The following is a 14,345-nucleotide window of genomic DNA, read 5'->3' as shown; positions in this document are numbered from 1 at the left end:
CTGTCCCCGCTCAGCCGAACGGTCAGGGCCCCTTCCTGGCTCTCCTGGCTGGACCCTCCTGTGTGGGTGGAGCCGTTGGTCATCCAGAAGGATTCCACACAGATGGTGGTTCCACTGCCAGCCTCTGAGAGCGGAGGGGGAAATGGTCCCCTCCCTGCGAAGGTGACGGCTGCAGCTCTGGTCCCCACTATAGACAAACCCACAGAGGCCCTAAGGAAAGTTCCAGTAGAGATTCATCTCGGCCTCAGGTGATAAAAGTTTGGTGGAGGTGAGACTGGAGTGAACCCACATGAGGGCATTCTCTCTCCATGGTTCGCGGTGTCCCTAGATGCCACCTTCTCTGAACCACATGCCACCACCCTTGTCTCTCTCCCCCAGGCAACACCCTCTGTCCAGATCACATCCAAATAAGCACAGCCTGCCTTCCACCTTCTAGCTTTGTAGGTACCTCTCCTGAGAAGGTCAACACAGTCTCTCCTCCAAAGTCCCTACTTGCCATTCTCTCCTGGTCTCTAAGTGACATCTCCTTCCCCTGCCCCCAGAGGCTGCAACCCACAAGACTCCTCTAATAAATTGCATATTTTTCTCAGCTCTACGATTAGCTGTGAAGAAAAGCAGTTATCTTCTCATCTAATTCTTCTGCGGGTTAGCAGGAAAAAGAGAGAGCTTCAAGTCTGGACGGTATGGGGTGCAGCAGGGGGGATATTGGGAGATCCTCCCCCTAACTCTGGGGTGCAGTGTGCTGTTCCCATATCCATTCTTTGTCTCTAAGATCTAAAAATCTGACATGTTACTCCCTGCAAGATTTGCTCTCTTATCCACAGGCTCTGTTGGATGCACATTTAAGATTCTCTACGCCACGAGCCCCTGTCCCCGTGTACTGATATGGCATTGTTCTTACTGTGCACAAACTGCCCCCTTCCTAACCTGCAGACAGAGATTACAAAGCCTGAGAAGACCTCCACTAAACCTTTTAATTTACTTCTTCATGAGTTCTGGGTTTCCCCACCTGCCTGGGGGAGACAGAGATGAGAGAGGGTATCCGCCCCCGAGGCCATGGCTCTACATCACTGTGCCTTACCTGCTCCCCACTCTCTGCCCTGCCTCGTGCTTGAAGCCAAGACCGATGCTCTTTGGAGGATCGTTGTGAGTTGGCCCCAGCCTTCCTCGCCATGGCATACCCTCCGCTGTGGGCCATTCCCCGAGGCTGCTCTCATGACCGCCCATTTTACAGCTGTGGAGACTGAGGCTGGGCCAAGTGAGCCAGCCTGTCGAGGGTCACTCTGGTGTCCTGAGCCTCTCTTGGGGGTCAATTAGCCCTGCCCCTGGAATTTCTGGAACCCTCCAGCTGGAGACAGGAGATGTGAAACTCGTGAGTGTTGGGAAATTACCGAGGACTGGGGAAACGTAAAGGTTCTAAGCTGAAGCGAGCTGCTTCCCCTTGTGCCACCTGGTCTCCCGGCTGTATCCTCTTCTTAACTGCTCCTAATCGCCAGCCTCACCTGCTCTTTGTGGAAGACAGACTGACAGAGAGGAAATTACACGAACTGGAGACAGAGCTGGGTTTGAACCCCTGCTCCACCTTGTGCAATTTATGTAACATCTCAGAGCCCCAAGGTGGCAGAGAGGTGAAGGACAGGGGCTCTAGACTCAGAGTTCCAGACAAGACCTGGCCGCACAACCTACTTGCTGGGTGCAAGGGGGGTAAGGAGCTTCACCTCTCTGAGCCTCAGTTTTCTCTTCTGTAAAGTAGGAGTGATAATAGTGCCAACAATTACATGTCAATTAGTGCAGAGTCCTTAGCCCACTCCTTGGCACATGTGAAGGATTCCACACATTGATTCGTGATGTTCTCATAGTCATCGTCACTGTCATCCAGGTTTCTTAACTGCTGTGTCTCTCTTCCAAATGGGCTCTACAAATTGTCCATCTTGGCCACATTTATTGGATGATTCTTCCAAAAGAGCCTCATATTTAACTATACCTTAATTCCAACTTCTGCTTTTCTATAGATTTGCATTCTTCTTTTTTTAATAGTAGTTTTTATTGTGTATGAAATTTGGAGTGAGTTTTATTAATTAATTTATTATTTTTGCTGTGTTGGGTCTTCGTTTCTGTGCGAGGACTTTCTCTAGTTGTGGCAAGCGGGGGCCACTCTTCATCGCGGTGCGCAGGCCTCTCGCTATGGCGGCCTCTCTTGTTGCGGAGCACAGGCTCCGGACGCGGAGGCTCAGTAGTTATGGCTCATGGGCCTAGTTGCTCCGCGGCATGTGGGATCCTCCCAGACCAGGGCTCGAACCCGTGTCCCCTGCATTAGCAGGCAGATTCTCAACCACTGCGCCACCAGGGAAGCCCCTAGATTTGCATTCTTGTGAGTGTGGGTGAACATCATTAAAAGAAATTGCTTCTCCTTCCAAGGATGATCTTGAATGTTCCTTTCCACAGGCGTGGTGTGTTTTTTTGCTCATGAAGTACAACCCAACACACACATACACACACACACACACACACCATATATCACACACAGGTTCAGAATGCCCTCCCTCAGCTGCATCTTCCAAGGTCCTGCTTAAATTCCAGCTAATTCCATATTTTCTTTGATTGCCCTACTTGGAGGTGATTACTCTCTCTTCCTATCTTTTCAAATGGTTTTTTATCATTTGCTGCTCTTCTGGGGATTGGAAAAGTGAAGTGACCTCTCCCACCAGCGGCGGAGTTTTGAACAGCAGGCCATGCTTTCTAGAGCACAGTCAGTTGCTGAGAGCTCTTAGGTACCAGCCCATTGAGGAGTGCTTGGCCTAGGCTGCCTCAGTCGATGCCCCTGGCACCCTCTGAGGTGAGGATGACATCAGCTCAGGTTCATGAACCACTTCCATAAAGGTGCTTGGCCTGGGACAACGTGCAGATCTCATTTACACAACGACCTTGCGAGGCTGGTACATTACAGTGAGGGTCCTTAGATTGTGCGTAAGATGGAAACTGCATGGCCAAAGCTATCCTTGAAAAACCATCAGGAAGGCATCACCTCAGGGACCAACCTAACATCACTTGGTAAGTGCAACAGAGCTTTGTTCTTTCTTTAAGCATTGGGACAGACGGTCATCTGTGTGTGCCTGTGCATGCAGCACTAGATGAGTGGTGAACTTGTGTTTGGAGGCTGTGAAGTTGTACGAATAAGTTTGCTTTTGACACTGGAATCACCCTCAGTCAAGGAGATGCTCAGATATAGGAAGCGCACAGGGTCTAAGAAACCGACTGAGAGAACCCAGATTCCCATCTCCTGTCTCCAGGGTTATGCTCTTTAGATAGAATATGTGGAGGAATAAATAGTGAGTAGAATATACTGTGGGAACAATAGTGACTAGAATATATGGCAGCATCAATAGCAATCAGTATTTTTTTCTTTTAGCTTTTTTCCCTTAAGTTTGTCTAGTTAAATGCATCTAAGTTTTATGTACATATGAAGCAATTCTTCTGTTCCTGTATTTCAGATGTGGAAACTGAGCTTCCTAGAGTTTCAGCCCTTGCATGAGGTTGCCCAGCATGGAAAGAGTCATAGCAGAAATTAAGCCTGGCTCTGCCCAGTGGATCCCCTTTCTCGGTCCTGGGTGCCCAATTCACTGGCTCACAGAGTTTGTAATAACTATAAGGAAGCAGCGAAAGAAGCTCAAGCTTATCCATTTGAGAGAAACTGAGGGGTGGTTGGAAAGCACTAAAAGGTCATGCTCCTTCCCCTTCACTGATGTGGGAGATTGTCTATATTTTAGGTCAACCATCAAATTAGATTTTCATCTGCAAAGACCCAGCCAAGAAGGAATGCGGTTTAGACATATGGATGCCAGGGATTTTCATTGAAACATAGTTAGACTCCCACTGGAGTCTCAGTTCTCTTCATCACCCCTCCCACTGGGCTGGGATAGATGGGGCCAGTGGGGAATTACCAGCCTGTAGCTCTCTCTGCCTCTCAAGCCCCCAGAGCTGGGCTTCCTTGTTTACTTATTTAGAGCCCAGTAGAGGAAGTGGTAAAGGAAACTTGCTGAGTCGTTTTCTGAGAAGAGACCATATTTGTTCACAGAGGAAGCTGTTGCTTTCTGGGATCTGGCTATAGCAGAAAGGACATCGGCTCCAGCAGAGCTTTTCTAGAGGGTACCTGGGAGTTGGAAGAGCTGAAGACACCCCCACGCTCCGGATTTGGGGTTCTCTGTCCATGGGTGCAACACCCATGCTCAGTTTGTGAGCTTCATCCGAGGAGAGCAACCATGGCATTCAGAAACGTGCCCTTTCGCTCTGAGGTCCTGGCCTGGGACCCTGACATGCTTGCAGACTATTTCAAGAAGGTGAGCCTTGCTGTTTTGTGGGTGGTAGGGCTGGGCAGAGGCTTGAACATGGAGTCCGGGCAGAATATGTGAAACATGAGAGGTGTGAAAGATAGCAGTGGAACTTCCAACCCCGTGCAACCTCGCCAGTTGAGTGAGCACCACTGAGTGCTCCGGCAATGCGTTCTGGGGAGATGGGAGGTCCTCAAAGGGACAAATATCTACTATGTGCCAGGGCTCGAGTTTGTGTTCTTCAAGCACAGTCCCATCTAACCCTCTCCAAGATTGCTGTCCTCCCGGCTCAGCTGCAACATAAGCTCAAGGAGGCTAACTGGCCCAAAGCCCCAGGGACTACATGTGACAGAGATGGGATTCTAGTCACACCTGTCTGGTTTCAAAGTCCTTGCTCTGAGACTCAGAACTGCTGTAACAACTAGTGAGATCAAGGCTACTTGTTAGAAAGGGGAGACATGGAGTCCTGGGGGTAGGAGAGAATAAAGGAAAGGTTGGAGGCTGTGATGAATGATGCTGGAGATGGCGTCAGGGCAAGTCATTGCTCATGACCTTGAAAGAGGGCTGTTCAAGCCCTTACCTGGACAGAGCGTCACTGGAGCTTTATGAGGGTCTTATGAGGCAGGCTGGGAAACTGACATGAGCCTCAGACTATAGCTGGCGAAACTGAGGCCCCTGAAGAGGAGAAGGTTGGCCAGGAAGGGTCAGGGGCCAAGCTGTGGCAGAGCTGAGTGTTGCTGTCCTGCCTTTCAGCCTTGAAGGTGCTCAAGGATCCCTGTGTTTGTTCATCTGCTGGTGGGACCACAGGTCACATGTCTGCTTGGGCAGATCCCAAGTCACATGACTCAGGGACCCTCTATCCCTGTCCAAGGGATAAAATGTCTTGTGAGGGACAATTGAGCTTCTAACACTCCCACCTCTGGAGGCTGGCATCAGATTCAGTTGTTACTCCAGATTATCACAAGCATAAGATTTTAGGTTAAGACCTTAGAGGTTATCTAAGTCAACTTCTTGTTTTTCCTGGGGCGGAGTAGGCTCCCAGGGACACCTAGTCTAACTTGGGGTCCATATGGTACCAAGGTATTTCCTGTCACAACTGTTCTTCCCTAAGAAAAATGTGAAAATGTGGAATTGGGTGTGGCATGATAGAGGCACAGCCCACAGATCCTGTTATTTTCTGCTTTCTGTGCATCTCTTTTCTCTTGTTTTTCCCTCCTGAAAAGGTCATAATAAACTTAGGTTTCAGCACGGTGGGCACAAAGATCATTGAGGTAACTGACTTTTGAAAGAGGTTTCTAAATACTTTTCTTAAATGTAGACCAACTAAATTAGGGCCACAAGTGAAATTTGCTAAGATGCTATAAAGCAGCATATTACCTCAATAAAGAAAGGAGAAAAGAATTGAGAATTAACAAGGCATACCTGGGGATGGGCTGAGAGGCACAGATAGGCCCCATCTCCAATGTGGGAAGGAGAATTACACAAATAGTACAGCAGCTGCAGAATCCAAGGGTAAAGTTCCCTTTAGTAGAGAGAGCTGGACTATAGGTCAGGGATGATTCAGGAGGACGGCTCTCTGCCTGAGTTGGAGGAAGGGAGAATTTTCTTCTTGGAGAGCCCAGACTCCAGGTCAAGTCCACAGAACCTGGACAGCTTTCCCTTCCCAGCATGAAGGGACTGAAAGCAGGAACGAGGAGACTGAGGGGCACCTGGGATCCAGGAACACACAGACCCAGGTAGACATCCCTCAAACCTGAGCATCTCAATTCCCCCAGAGAGAAAACACAGAGGACTGACCGCAGAGTCGTTTGGGGATGGATCTTAGCCAGCAAAAGTCCTATTAGCAGGTGTAATTTCTAATGAAGCACTGGGGCCAGGTCCCCCTTGGAGGCACTTCCCCAGCCAGCTCTGGAGTCAGACACACCTTGGTTTGAATCCTGGCTCTGCCACCTGCTAGCTCGGTGACCCTCCTTTTTTTCCTTCACCTCTGTGCCTCGGCTTCCTTGTCAGTAAACCAGAGATAGTAACGGTGACTAACCTCATGGGATTGTTGGGAGAAATAAAGGAAATACGTGTGTGAGGCCTCCAGCAGAGACAGGGGGCCAATTCATGCTCAGTCTTCCCTTTCTCCTGCTCTATTCACTAGACCCTAGCTGGGGACTCCATGCAGAGCAGTGGGCCTTTGTGTCTTTCTGTCTCAAATACGTGCAGCTCATCCTCTGTCTGGAATGTAAGACCCTGAGGACTGAGGTCATGTTTTCTATTTCTTTAACTCCTCCAATTCCTTTTGACTTGGCAAGAAGGCATCCCTGGGCCATGCAGTGGAGAAGACTCTGGCTCAGAGGCATAAATTCTAATCCTAGCTGTGTCCCCAACTCACTGTGTGACCTTAGGCCAGTCCCTTCTCCTCTCTGGGCCTCAGTGGTCCCATCTGCAACACCAGGTACCTGCTCTAGACCAGCGCCAACCAAAGCTGGGCACTCATAAGAATCGTCTAAGTATATGCTAAAAGAACAGAGTCTCACCCTCCGACCTGGACATTACTGGCTCAGAATCAAACTCCCAGGCAGGCCCCAGTCTGCAGGACTGTCTATCTAGAGTCCAAGTCAGCACTCTGAAAAATCAGAGATTCAGCTGATAAAGAGGACAGTTAAAATGATGAATTAAAGGCAGTTGAAAATTCCAAGAACCATGTCACCTCATGGCATATGCATAAAAGGGGTGTTTGGGGCCCTGCAGAGACTGCTTGCTTTCTATATGACTGCTAAATCGCTTTTTCTGAGCTTTCTAATATTCATCCTACCCTGTCAGGCCATGAGGTAACAACAATTGCTCTCATTCTTTAGATTTGTTGGCCATAAGAAAAGGTCATGATTTTAAGTTTGCCCCCAAAGAAGGCTGCCACAAACTGTGAGACCCATACTTGAGAGGAGAAGCTAGAATTCTCAAGGACAAATATTTTACCTTAAATACTCTATATAGAAACATCAAATTTAGAGATATTTCAGATAGAAATGCTTATGTTGTTGAGGGCGAGGTGAAACAGACACCTGCTTCAATTGTCAATTGATGTGATTCTAGGAAAGCAACCAGGCCCTAAAAATGATCATTCCTGTTGATTCTATAATTCTATTTTGAGAATCTAACTTCAACTACATAACATAGAAGAAAAAGCTGTATGTAAAAGAATATCCCTGATGTTTTTTGATCTGGTATGTTAAGCTGCACTTAAATCTGTTCACTTACTGTATGTAAGTTTTACTGTTATTAACGAAAAGAGAACATTCCTTACTCTGAAGCCCCGTTGTCACCTCTATCACCTGCCTACCCATGGAACCTTATATGAATTACTTGACCCTTTGTGCCTTTGACTCTCCATTTGAAAAATGTAAGGCTTAAATGACTTAAAATTGGTTTAAATACTTAGAACAGTGCCTGCCATATAGCAAGTGTTCAGTAATTGCTAGAAGTTTCTATTATTATTGGAGCAGCAGTTTGGGAAACAACTTAAATGGTCAGCAATAGGGAGCAAACTCAAATAATGTTCAAAATCAGTTTGTAATAACATGAGGCAGTGCCTATATTTTTCAGGAGGAAAAATCAAGATAACAAGATTGAATACGAATGATAACCTCAATTATGTTTAGAAAGATGCTTAGGAAAAACCACTGAAGGAAAGACCCCACCATTTTCACCGAGGTTGTCTTTGGGTAGCGAGGTGACGGATGCTATTTATATTTTCTTCTTTCAGCTCTTTTCTGCTTGCCAGAGAAGCGTATGGCCAGCCCTCTGAAGCTCTGAAGGCGCTCTTTCTGTGCCACAACCCTTAGGGGTTGGCCCCAAGGCCTTAGACAGGCAATTTCTGCATTTCAGAGCATCCCAAGGGGTTAGTTAGTGAAAGCAGGGCTGAGGTAGGGGTGGGGCCCCTCTGTTAGATAGGGGAAGGGACGGGGGGACCTGGCTAGCCACAAGTACCACAAATTGCTAAGCTTCTGGGGCAGGCAAGGGATGGGAACCTGCCCTCACTGACAGCACCTCCCCTCCTCTTTTTCAGCTGAACTACAAGGACTGTGAGAAGACTGTGAAGACATACCACATCGACGGGCTGCGGTTTTTGGTGAGCGCTGGCTAGTCCGACACATTGAGGCCAAAGCAGTCCTGTACTTTAATCAATGGCTGCAGGGCCAACTGGGCTACCCTGTCCCTGGGGATGCCCAGGGGCAATGCCTGTCTTCAGGATGGCCACACAGCCCGTGGCCTTCTTCAGTTTTGTATGAACGCCTCTCTCATCACCTCTCAGGATCCTTCTATTTAGGATACCTCCCAGATTTTTCACTCATACCAAGGTACATTCTAAAGTCAAGGTATAAGGAGGAATCCAATTATAGTTAACACACACACACCTCTTGAAAATCTATTCAAATACCACTCATACTTTGAGAAGGCCAAGGGGAAAAAAGATCGTATGGGAGAATAGAAGATTCTCTTTTTCTATTTCTCACTCTGGGGTACATACTCACTGACTAGAATAAAGGGTAGAATCACCCTCCTTATTTCAATATGTCCCTGTTTCTCTACTAAATTCACATAGTTGGTTTTGTGCCAATTAAACACACATGTGGTATGGCTTTCTCCACTCCATTATATTGCGAAAAGCTTCAAGTGTAAGACTAAGATGCAGCTGTGTATTAAGGACTAAGCCATTACATAGAAAGGGATGCAGCTCTAATTGGTGGAGTTAAAGGCACTGGGTAGTGGCTGGGGCGGTGGTCTGAGCATTTCCCCTAAAATGACACCTTTGCCAATGGGTAAGAGAGACCCTGACTGCACCAATCTATCCCTTCTGGTCATGTTCCTTCATCATTTAAAAAAGAAGTAGGAAAAAGACTTCAAAGGTCTCATGGGGTAGATGTTCCCAAATTGGATTTGGAGTCGGGGGGCAAGTTAAGCTGTGTTTCCTTGTAAGACCTAGTCAGCAGCTGTGAGGGAACTGACCATGAGACTTCAGGGTTGGAAGGGGCCAGAGAGGGCGCATGTTCTAATTTTCCACCCAGCACACCAATCCATTTCCTGTATTGCATCTCTGTCACCAGGAGCTTCTTGAATTCCTTCAGTGATGGTGAGCTCACTACCACCCATAGTCATATGTTCCTTTCTGGTCAGTTCTTAAGTCTCATGCCGAGACCAAACCTGTGCCCCTTTTGGTCTGAGTTTTGTTTTCATGTGCCATGTAAGACATGTTTATTCACTGTCCCACCTAAATCATTCAGTCATTCACTTGACAAGCATGCTCCTGAGCTCCTTTTACATACCAGACCATGCCATGTCCTGGGAATATAGAGATGATTAAGATGTGTTTTCTGCCTCCCAGAAGCTTGTTTTATAGCAGGAAGTTATCTTCAGGAAGGCTCCAACCACCTCAGTTGCAATTGAAGAAACATGTAGAGAGGTGTGATGTGACTTATTCTAAGTCACACACCTAGTAATTGGACTAAAGCACACATTTAATTTAATCTAACCATGCATAAGTTTTTAACAATGTTGTTTCTTTATACTGAGCTTTGAGCCAATAGAGTTCTGGGAGTTTTATTGTTCTTCTTCTTGCAAATTACTGCTAAATCTGAGTATTTCCTTCTGATGCCTTCAGCACTGAGAACAGAGACTTCTCAGGGCTGAGTCGAAAGAGAGTAAGACATCTTTCTTGAGGATGATCCCAGTTGTGGTCCTGATGCCCTGGGTCACCTTGAATAAGCACTTGCCCTCCTTGAGCTTCTCCTTGTTCCCTCCTCTGTTAACAGAGCACATTGGACTGGGTGGTAGCGGGTGACAGTCCCTCCCAGCTCTGGGAGTCCCCCCAGTCCTCCCCTTGTGAGCTTCAGGCCTGTTAGGACAGGGTTGTTGCCTTGGTTAAGGAGCTTTGCCTCCTCTGCCCCAATATCTGGGACCTGTCAGGCCCTAAGAGAATATGCTGCATGCTCTAATCACTGTGTGAACAGGAAGAAGTGGAAAGAGGGGCTCAAGGAGCCAGGAGAGTGGGCAGCAGAACCCAGGCCTGACCCGGCAGCTTCTGCTGAGACCACTCTCCGCCCCAGGTGCTCTGGGTACAACTTGGGCTCTGATCTGAGCTGTAATATCTCATCTGTATGAGATGTTAGACTTCAGGTTATATCTCACCCTTTCCAGCTTTATAATATCCAGGACCATTCTGCTATTAGAAGCAGAAGTGGAAGACCCCAGTCTTTTTTCCTCTATCCCTCCCTTCCTCTTTCTTTCTTTGATTCCCTCCCTCCCTCCCTCCCTCCCTTCCTTCCTTCCTCCTTTCTTCAGTAATATCTAGCAGGCCCTTTGAATCTGTTTTGCTGCCATTTTGTTTTCCATTGAGAAGTCTGGTGAGGGGATAGGGGTGCTGTGCTTCCAGAAGGTTGAAGAAGAGGAGGCCATGTGCTTGGAAGCTGTGTCAGTTAGAAAGGTGTGTGGCTGCATGAAACAGAAACTGAAGCACAGTGGCTTAACCAAATAGGGGCTTGTCTTTCTCAAGTGATAAGAAATCTAGAGTTACGCACTCAAGGCTGGTGAGCTGCTAAAGGAAGTCATCAAGAACTCAGCCCCCCCACCAGCCAATGGAAACCGCTGGTGGCTTCTGTCCTAATGGTTACAAGATGGCTACTCCATCTCCAGGCATCACATCTGCATTCCAGGCAGGAGGAAGGGGGGAAGGGCAAAGAATAAAAAATGCAGAAGTGCATGGGGAATGCATTCCCCCTTATTTTCAGGGAGATTTTCCCAAAAGCTTTATCCAGTTAGACTTCAGGTTATATCTCACTGGTTGCAACAGAGTCCTGTGACCTTGGCCATATGCAAGGGAGTCTAGGGTGTTAAGTATTTAGAACTGGACACATTTACTGCCCTGAACAAAATCCAGGTCCCATCAGTAAGGGAGAAAGAGAGTGGATATTGGGTAGGCAAGCAGCAGCACCTGCCACATTGCCTCTCCAGGTGGGGTCCAATTCTCAGCTTTCCTTTCTCTCGTGTCCCTCTTGAGGACACACTCAGCGTATAAGCATACTCCTGCAAGGCCACAAGTCTAACTCCAAGTCATTGTACAAGTAACCCAGAGTTTCCAGACTTTGCTAAAGGCCTTTCTCTTTCCTAATATCCTCTGCCTCTATGTCTCCAGCCATGCTCACACTCTCACCTTCTCCTTCACATGCTTCCTGAAATTCCCTCAGCTTATGTCCTTGACTCAGCAGAACAGAAACTGCCCAGTTCTCAGCATCCATCCCTCTGGCAACTCCCAGGAAGCCCTCCACTCATCATGCCACATTCTGAACAAGAGTCTTGGTATCCTCCCTGAGAAGGAGGTGGCTTTGGAGGGAGGGGATGCCATGGCTCAGTGATGCAAAAAAAAAAAAAGAAGTTAAGAATTTTGACCAAAAGCCTGATTGTCTCAGGACTCTTGGCAAACTCCCTCCCCAACCCTGCTGCAGGGTCTGATATGCGAGCTGGGTCGGACACTGCTCCTAAGAGCTGGAACAGATGAGGCCATAAGCACATTGCTAAGATGCCCCAGGCCCTGTGCTTAAAAGGAAGCTTGCCCAGCTCATCTCAGAAGGCAGCCAACAACCTGCCAGGCAGCTCCCAGCCCAGAGCAGAAGTAGAAACAAAGACACTAACATCCAAGAGACAGCCAGACCCCAGCTGCTCCCTCCCCCGGGACAGAAATTACTCACCTAACCTCCATTTATCACTCACAAAATGTATGTCAGGCACTGAGCCCAGCACAGGACATACGTCATCTCATTCAATCCTCACAACCCCTGAAACGGGGCTATTAATATTATTATGCTTCCCATTATACAGATAAGGAAACTGAGGCTTAGAGAGACTAAGCATCTGTCCTAAATCAGACAGCTGCTAAGTGAAGGAACCAAGATTCCAAACCAGGCTGTCTGACTCCAGAGCTCTCACTCTAACCACTGGGCTTCTGGCCTCAATTAGAATGTTATAGAGGCCCCTTCTTTGCCTCAGCATTGGTTCTATGGAGAGTGTGCCCCCCTCTTTTCTTCCTCCTCCCTTTCAGGTGCCTTCTTCTCTCACCACCTGCCCCCAGCACAGGCCACTGGGACCCTTAAAGGGCTTGGACATGATAAGAGTGAAGCTTGCAGGAAGAAAATAGACAATGGATACCATAGAGCAGGGTCCCAGCGCCAGCTCCGTCACCTGCAAGCTGGAATCCCCTTACATCCCCGGGCCACAGCTTTCTCACTAAAATGGGAAGGATGCTGGTAGTTTCTACATCACAGGGTTGATGTGAGGATTAATCAAGATGCTGTAAGGAGAAGCCCAAAGTCAGTTCTTCACAAATATGAGTTTCTTTCTCCTTTCCCCTCTTGGTTCCCTCTGGACAGCCTCTTTATTGCATCCTTACATCTAGAGAATTCTACTAATAACCCTGGTGAAAGAGGCAGTTGGGGTGTGATGATGTTCTAAGGGCACAGATTCCTTCTCCAGGCTGGCTTCTCATAACTGCTCCATACGGCTGCTGAGAGGGGCGCTGAAGTCTGGGGTGAGAGTCTAAGAAAGATGTCATGACATGGCCAAGTTCAGCCCACAGAACAAGTCCTGTGTGGCCCCACAGATTTGGCTCTCATAGTGTTTGCTGTTTGCTTCAGTTAAAATTATTTGTCAATATTTAGAACTCAGGACATTTCATATAAGATCCCGGTTTCGGGATTCCCTTTGAAAAAGATCTGGCAACACCAGGCCCACAGGCTTTTATGCACCATCTAGAAGCTGCCCGCTTTGGATGGGTGAGTGGGGCGTACTCTGCAGTTTGCTGCAGTCCCCACTGTTCCCTATTGTTTCATACCATACTCCACTCACCAGGCCCAGAACCCTTTCCTGTGGGTTGTAACCTACTGCTGTCTTCATTTCAGAACCTGGCAGAGAATGACATCCAGAAGTTCCCTAAACTCCGGGTGCCGTAAGTACACCCCCTCTTTCCTTGGGTAGAATGGGGAGGAGTCCAGGGGGAGCTGAGTCAGTTATCTACCACTATTGGTTTGAAAGAGGAAAATGAGGATGAAGGGTGAAGGCAAGGACAGGGTATAGGGAAGAGAAGTTACAAGATGACTTGAGAAAAAGAAATAACAGGTCTAGCCCAGCTGGTATATTGGCTGCTCTTACCAAAGATAAGTCCGACTCTGGACCACGTTTTCATTTTCTCTCTTCCCAGTGGGGTGGGTTGGCCTTTGAAAATAGCACTAGAATCAATGATCTGAGATTTCCTCATGGTGTCATCACCAACTCAGTCATTGCTCAAGTTTTCTGGACCTCAGTAAAATGAGAGAGTTGGACCCGATGAAGGATGGCAATGAACTTCCTTTTGTCTGTCGGTACTGACTGCTTGGAATGGCTGTCACGGGCATCGTGTTGAGAAGAATTCTGCGGAAAGGGGGGCCATTTCTTATGTGTGACATGGGTGCTAAAACGGGAAGTTGCAGTGTGTCTATTGTACCATGTGTTTTCTGTCCCTCTAGGAGGACCCCTACACGTAAATGCTTATAGGAGCCGGCAGCTGATAGAAATGGGTGAAATGGGTCAGGTTGAAAAACACAAAGCCCTATCATTTTTCCACCTTTGAATAAAGCATGGATATGGAGAACTATTTCTCCACTGTAAGAAAAATAGTAGCACGATTATGATGATAAAAGAGGTCATCAGCACAAAGCCTCATTATTGGCGAATAACAGGGAGTGGTGGAGACTGTGGCAAATTGGAATCATAGTCTCCATCCAAAAGGAGCAGCAGCTACTCAGCTCCAGTCAACATAGACCCAGTGATGCCCAGTCTTCAAACTTAAAGTAGCAAGAAATATCCGTTTTATGCAATGTATCTCAAGTTTTAAATGTTGCTCAAATATTTTCAGATATTGTAAATGCCAAAGTGAACATATCTCTGGGCTACATTTAGTCTGGGGGCCATCAGTTTGAGATCTCTACTCTAGACATCGTCTGA

The 14,345-nt window shown here is 47.5% G+C and overlaps 1 protein-coding gene across 1 annotated transcript in view; it reads left to right on the top strand.

Moving 5' to 3' along the window:
- Positions 1-4,259: 4,259 nt before the first annotated feature.
- The window catches only part of LCP2 (lymphocyte cytosolic protein 2), a gene marked incomplete at both ends in the record, with an annotated part of 43,107 nt that continues 33,021 nt past the window's right edge, over positions 4,260-14,345 (top strand). Inside the window, 3 exons of the mRNA XM_079703121.1 lie at positions 4,260-4,337; positions 8,383-8,445; positions 13,265-13,311. Of these exons, the coding sequence (XP_079559247.1) occupies positions 4,260-4,337; positions 8,383-8,445; positions 13,265-13,311 (188 nt within the window). The remainder of the gene's footprint in view (positions 4,338-8,382; positions 8,446-13,264; positions 13,312-14,345) is intronic.

Source organism: Hyperoodon ampullatus (assembly GCF_949752795.1).
Source record: "Hyperoodon ampullatus genome assembly, chromosome: 4".
Lineage (NCBI taxonomy): Eukaryota > Metazoa > Chordata > Mammalia > Artiodactyla > Ziphiidae > Hyperoodon > Hyperoodon ampullatus.
Note: the sequence above shows the minus strand (reverse complement) of the source record. Positions and strands in the feature narration are given on the sequence as shown.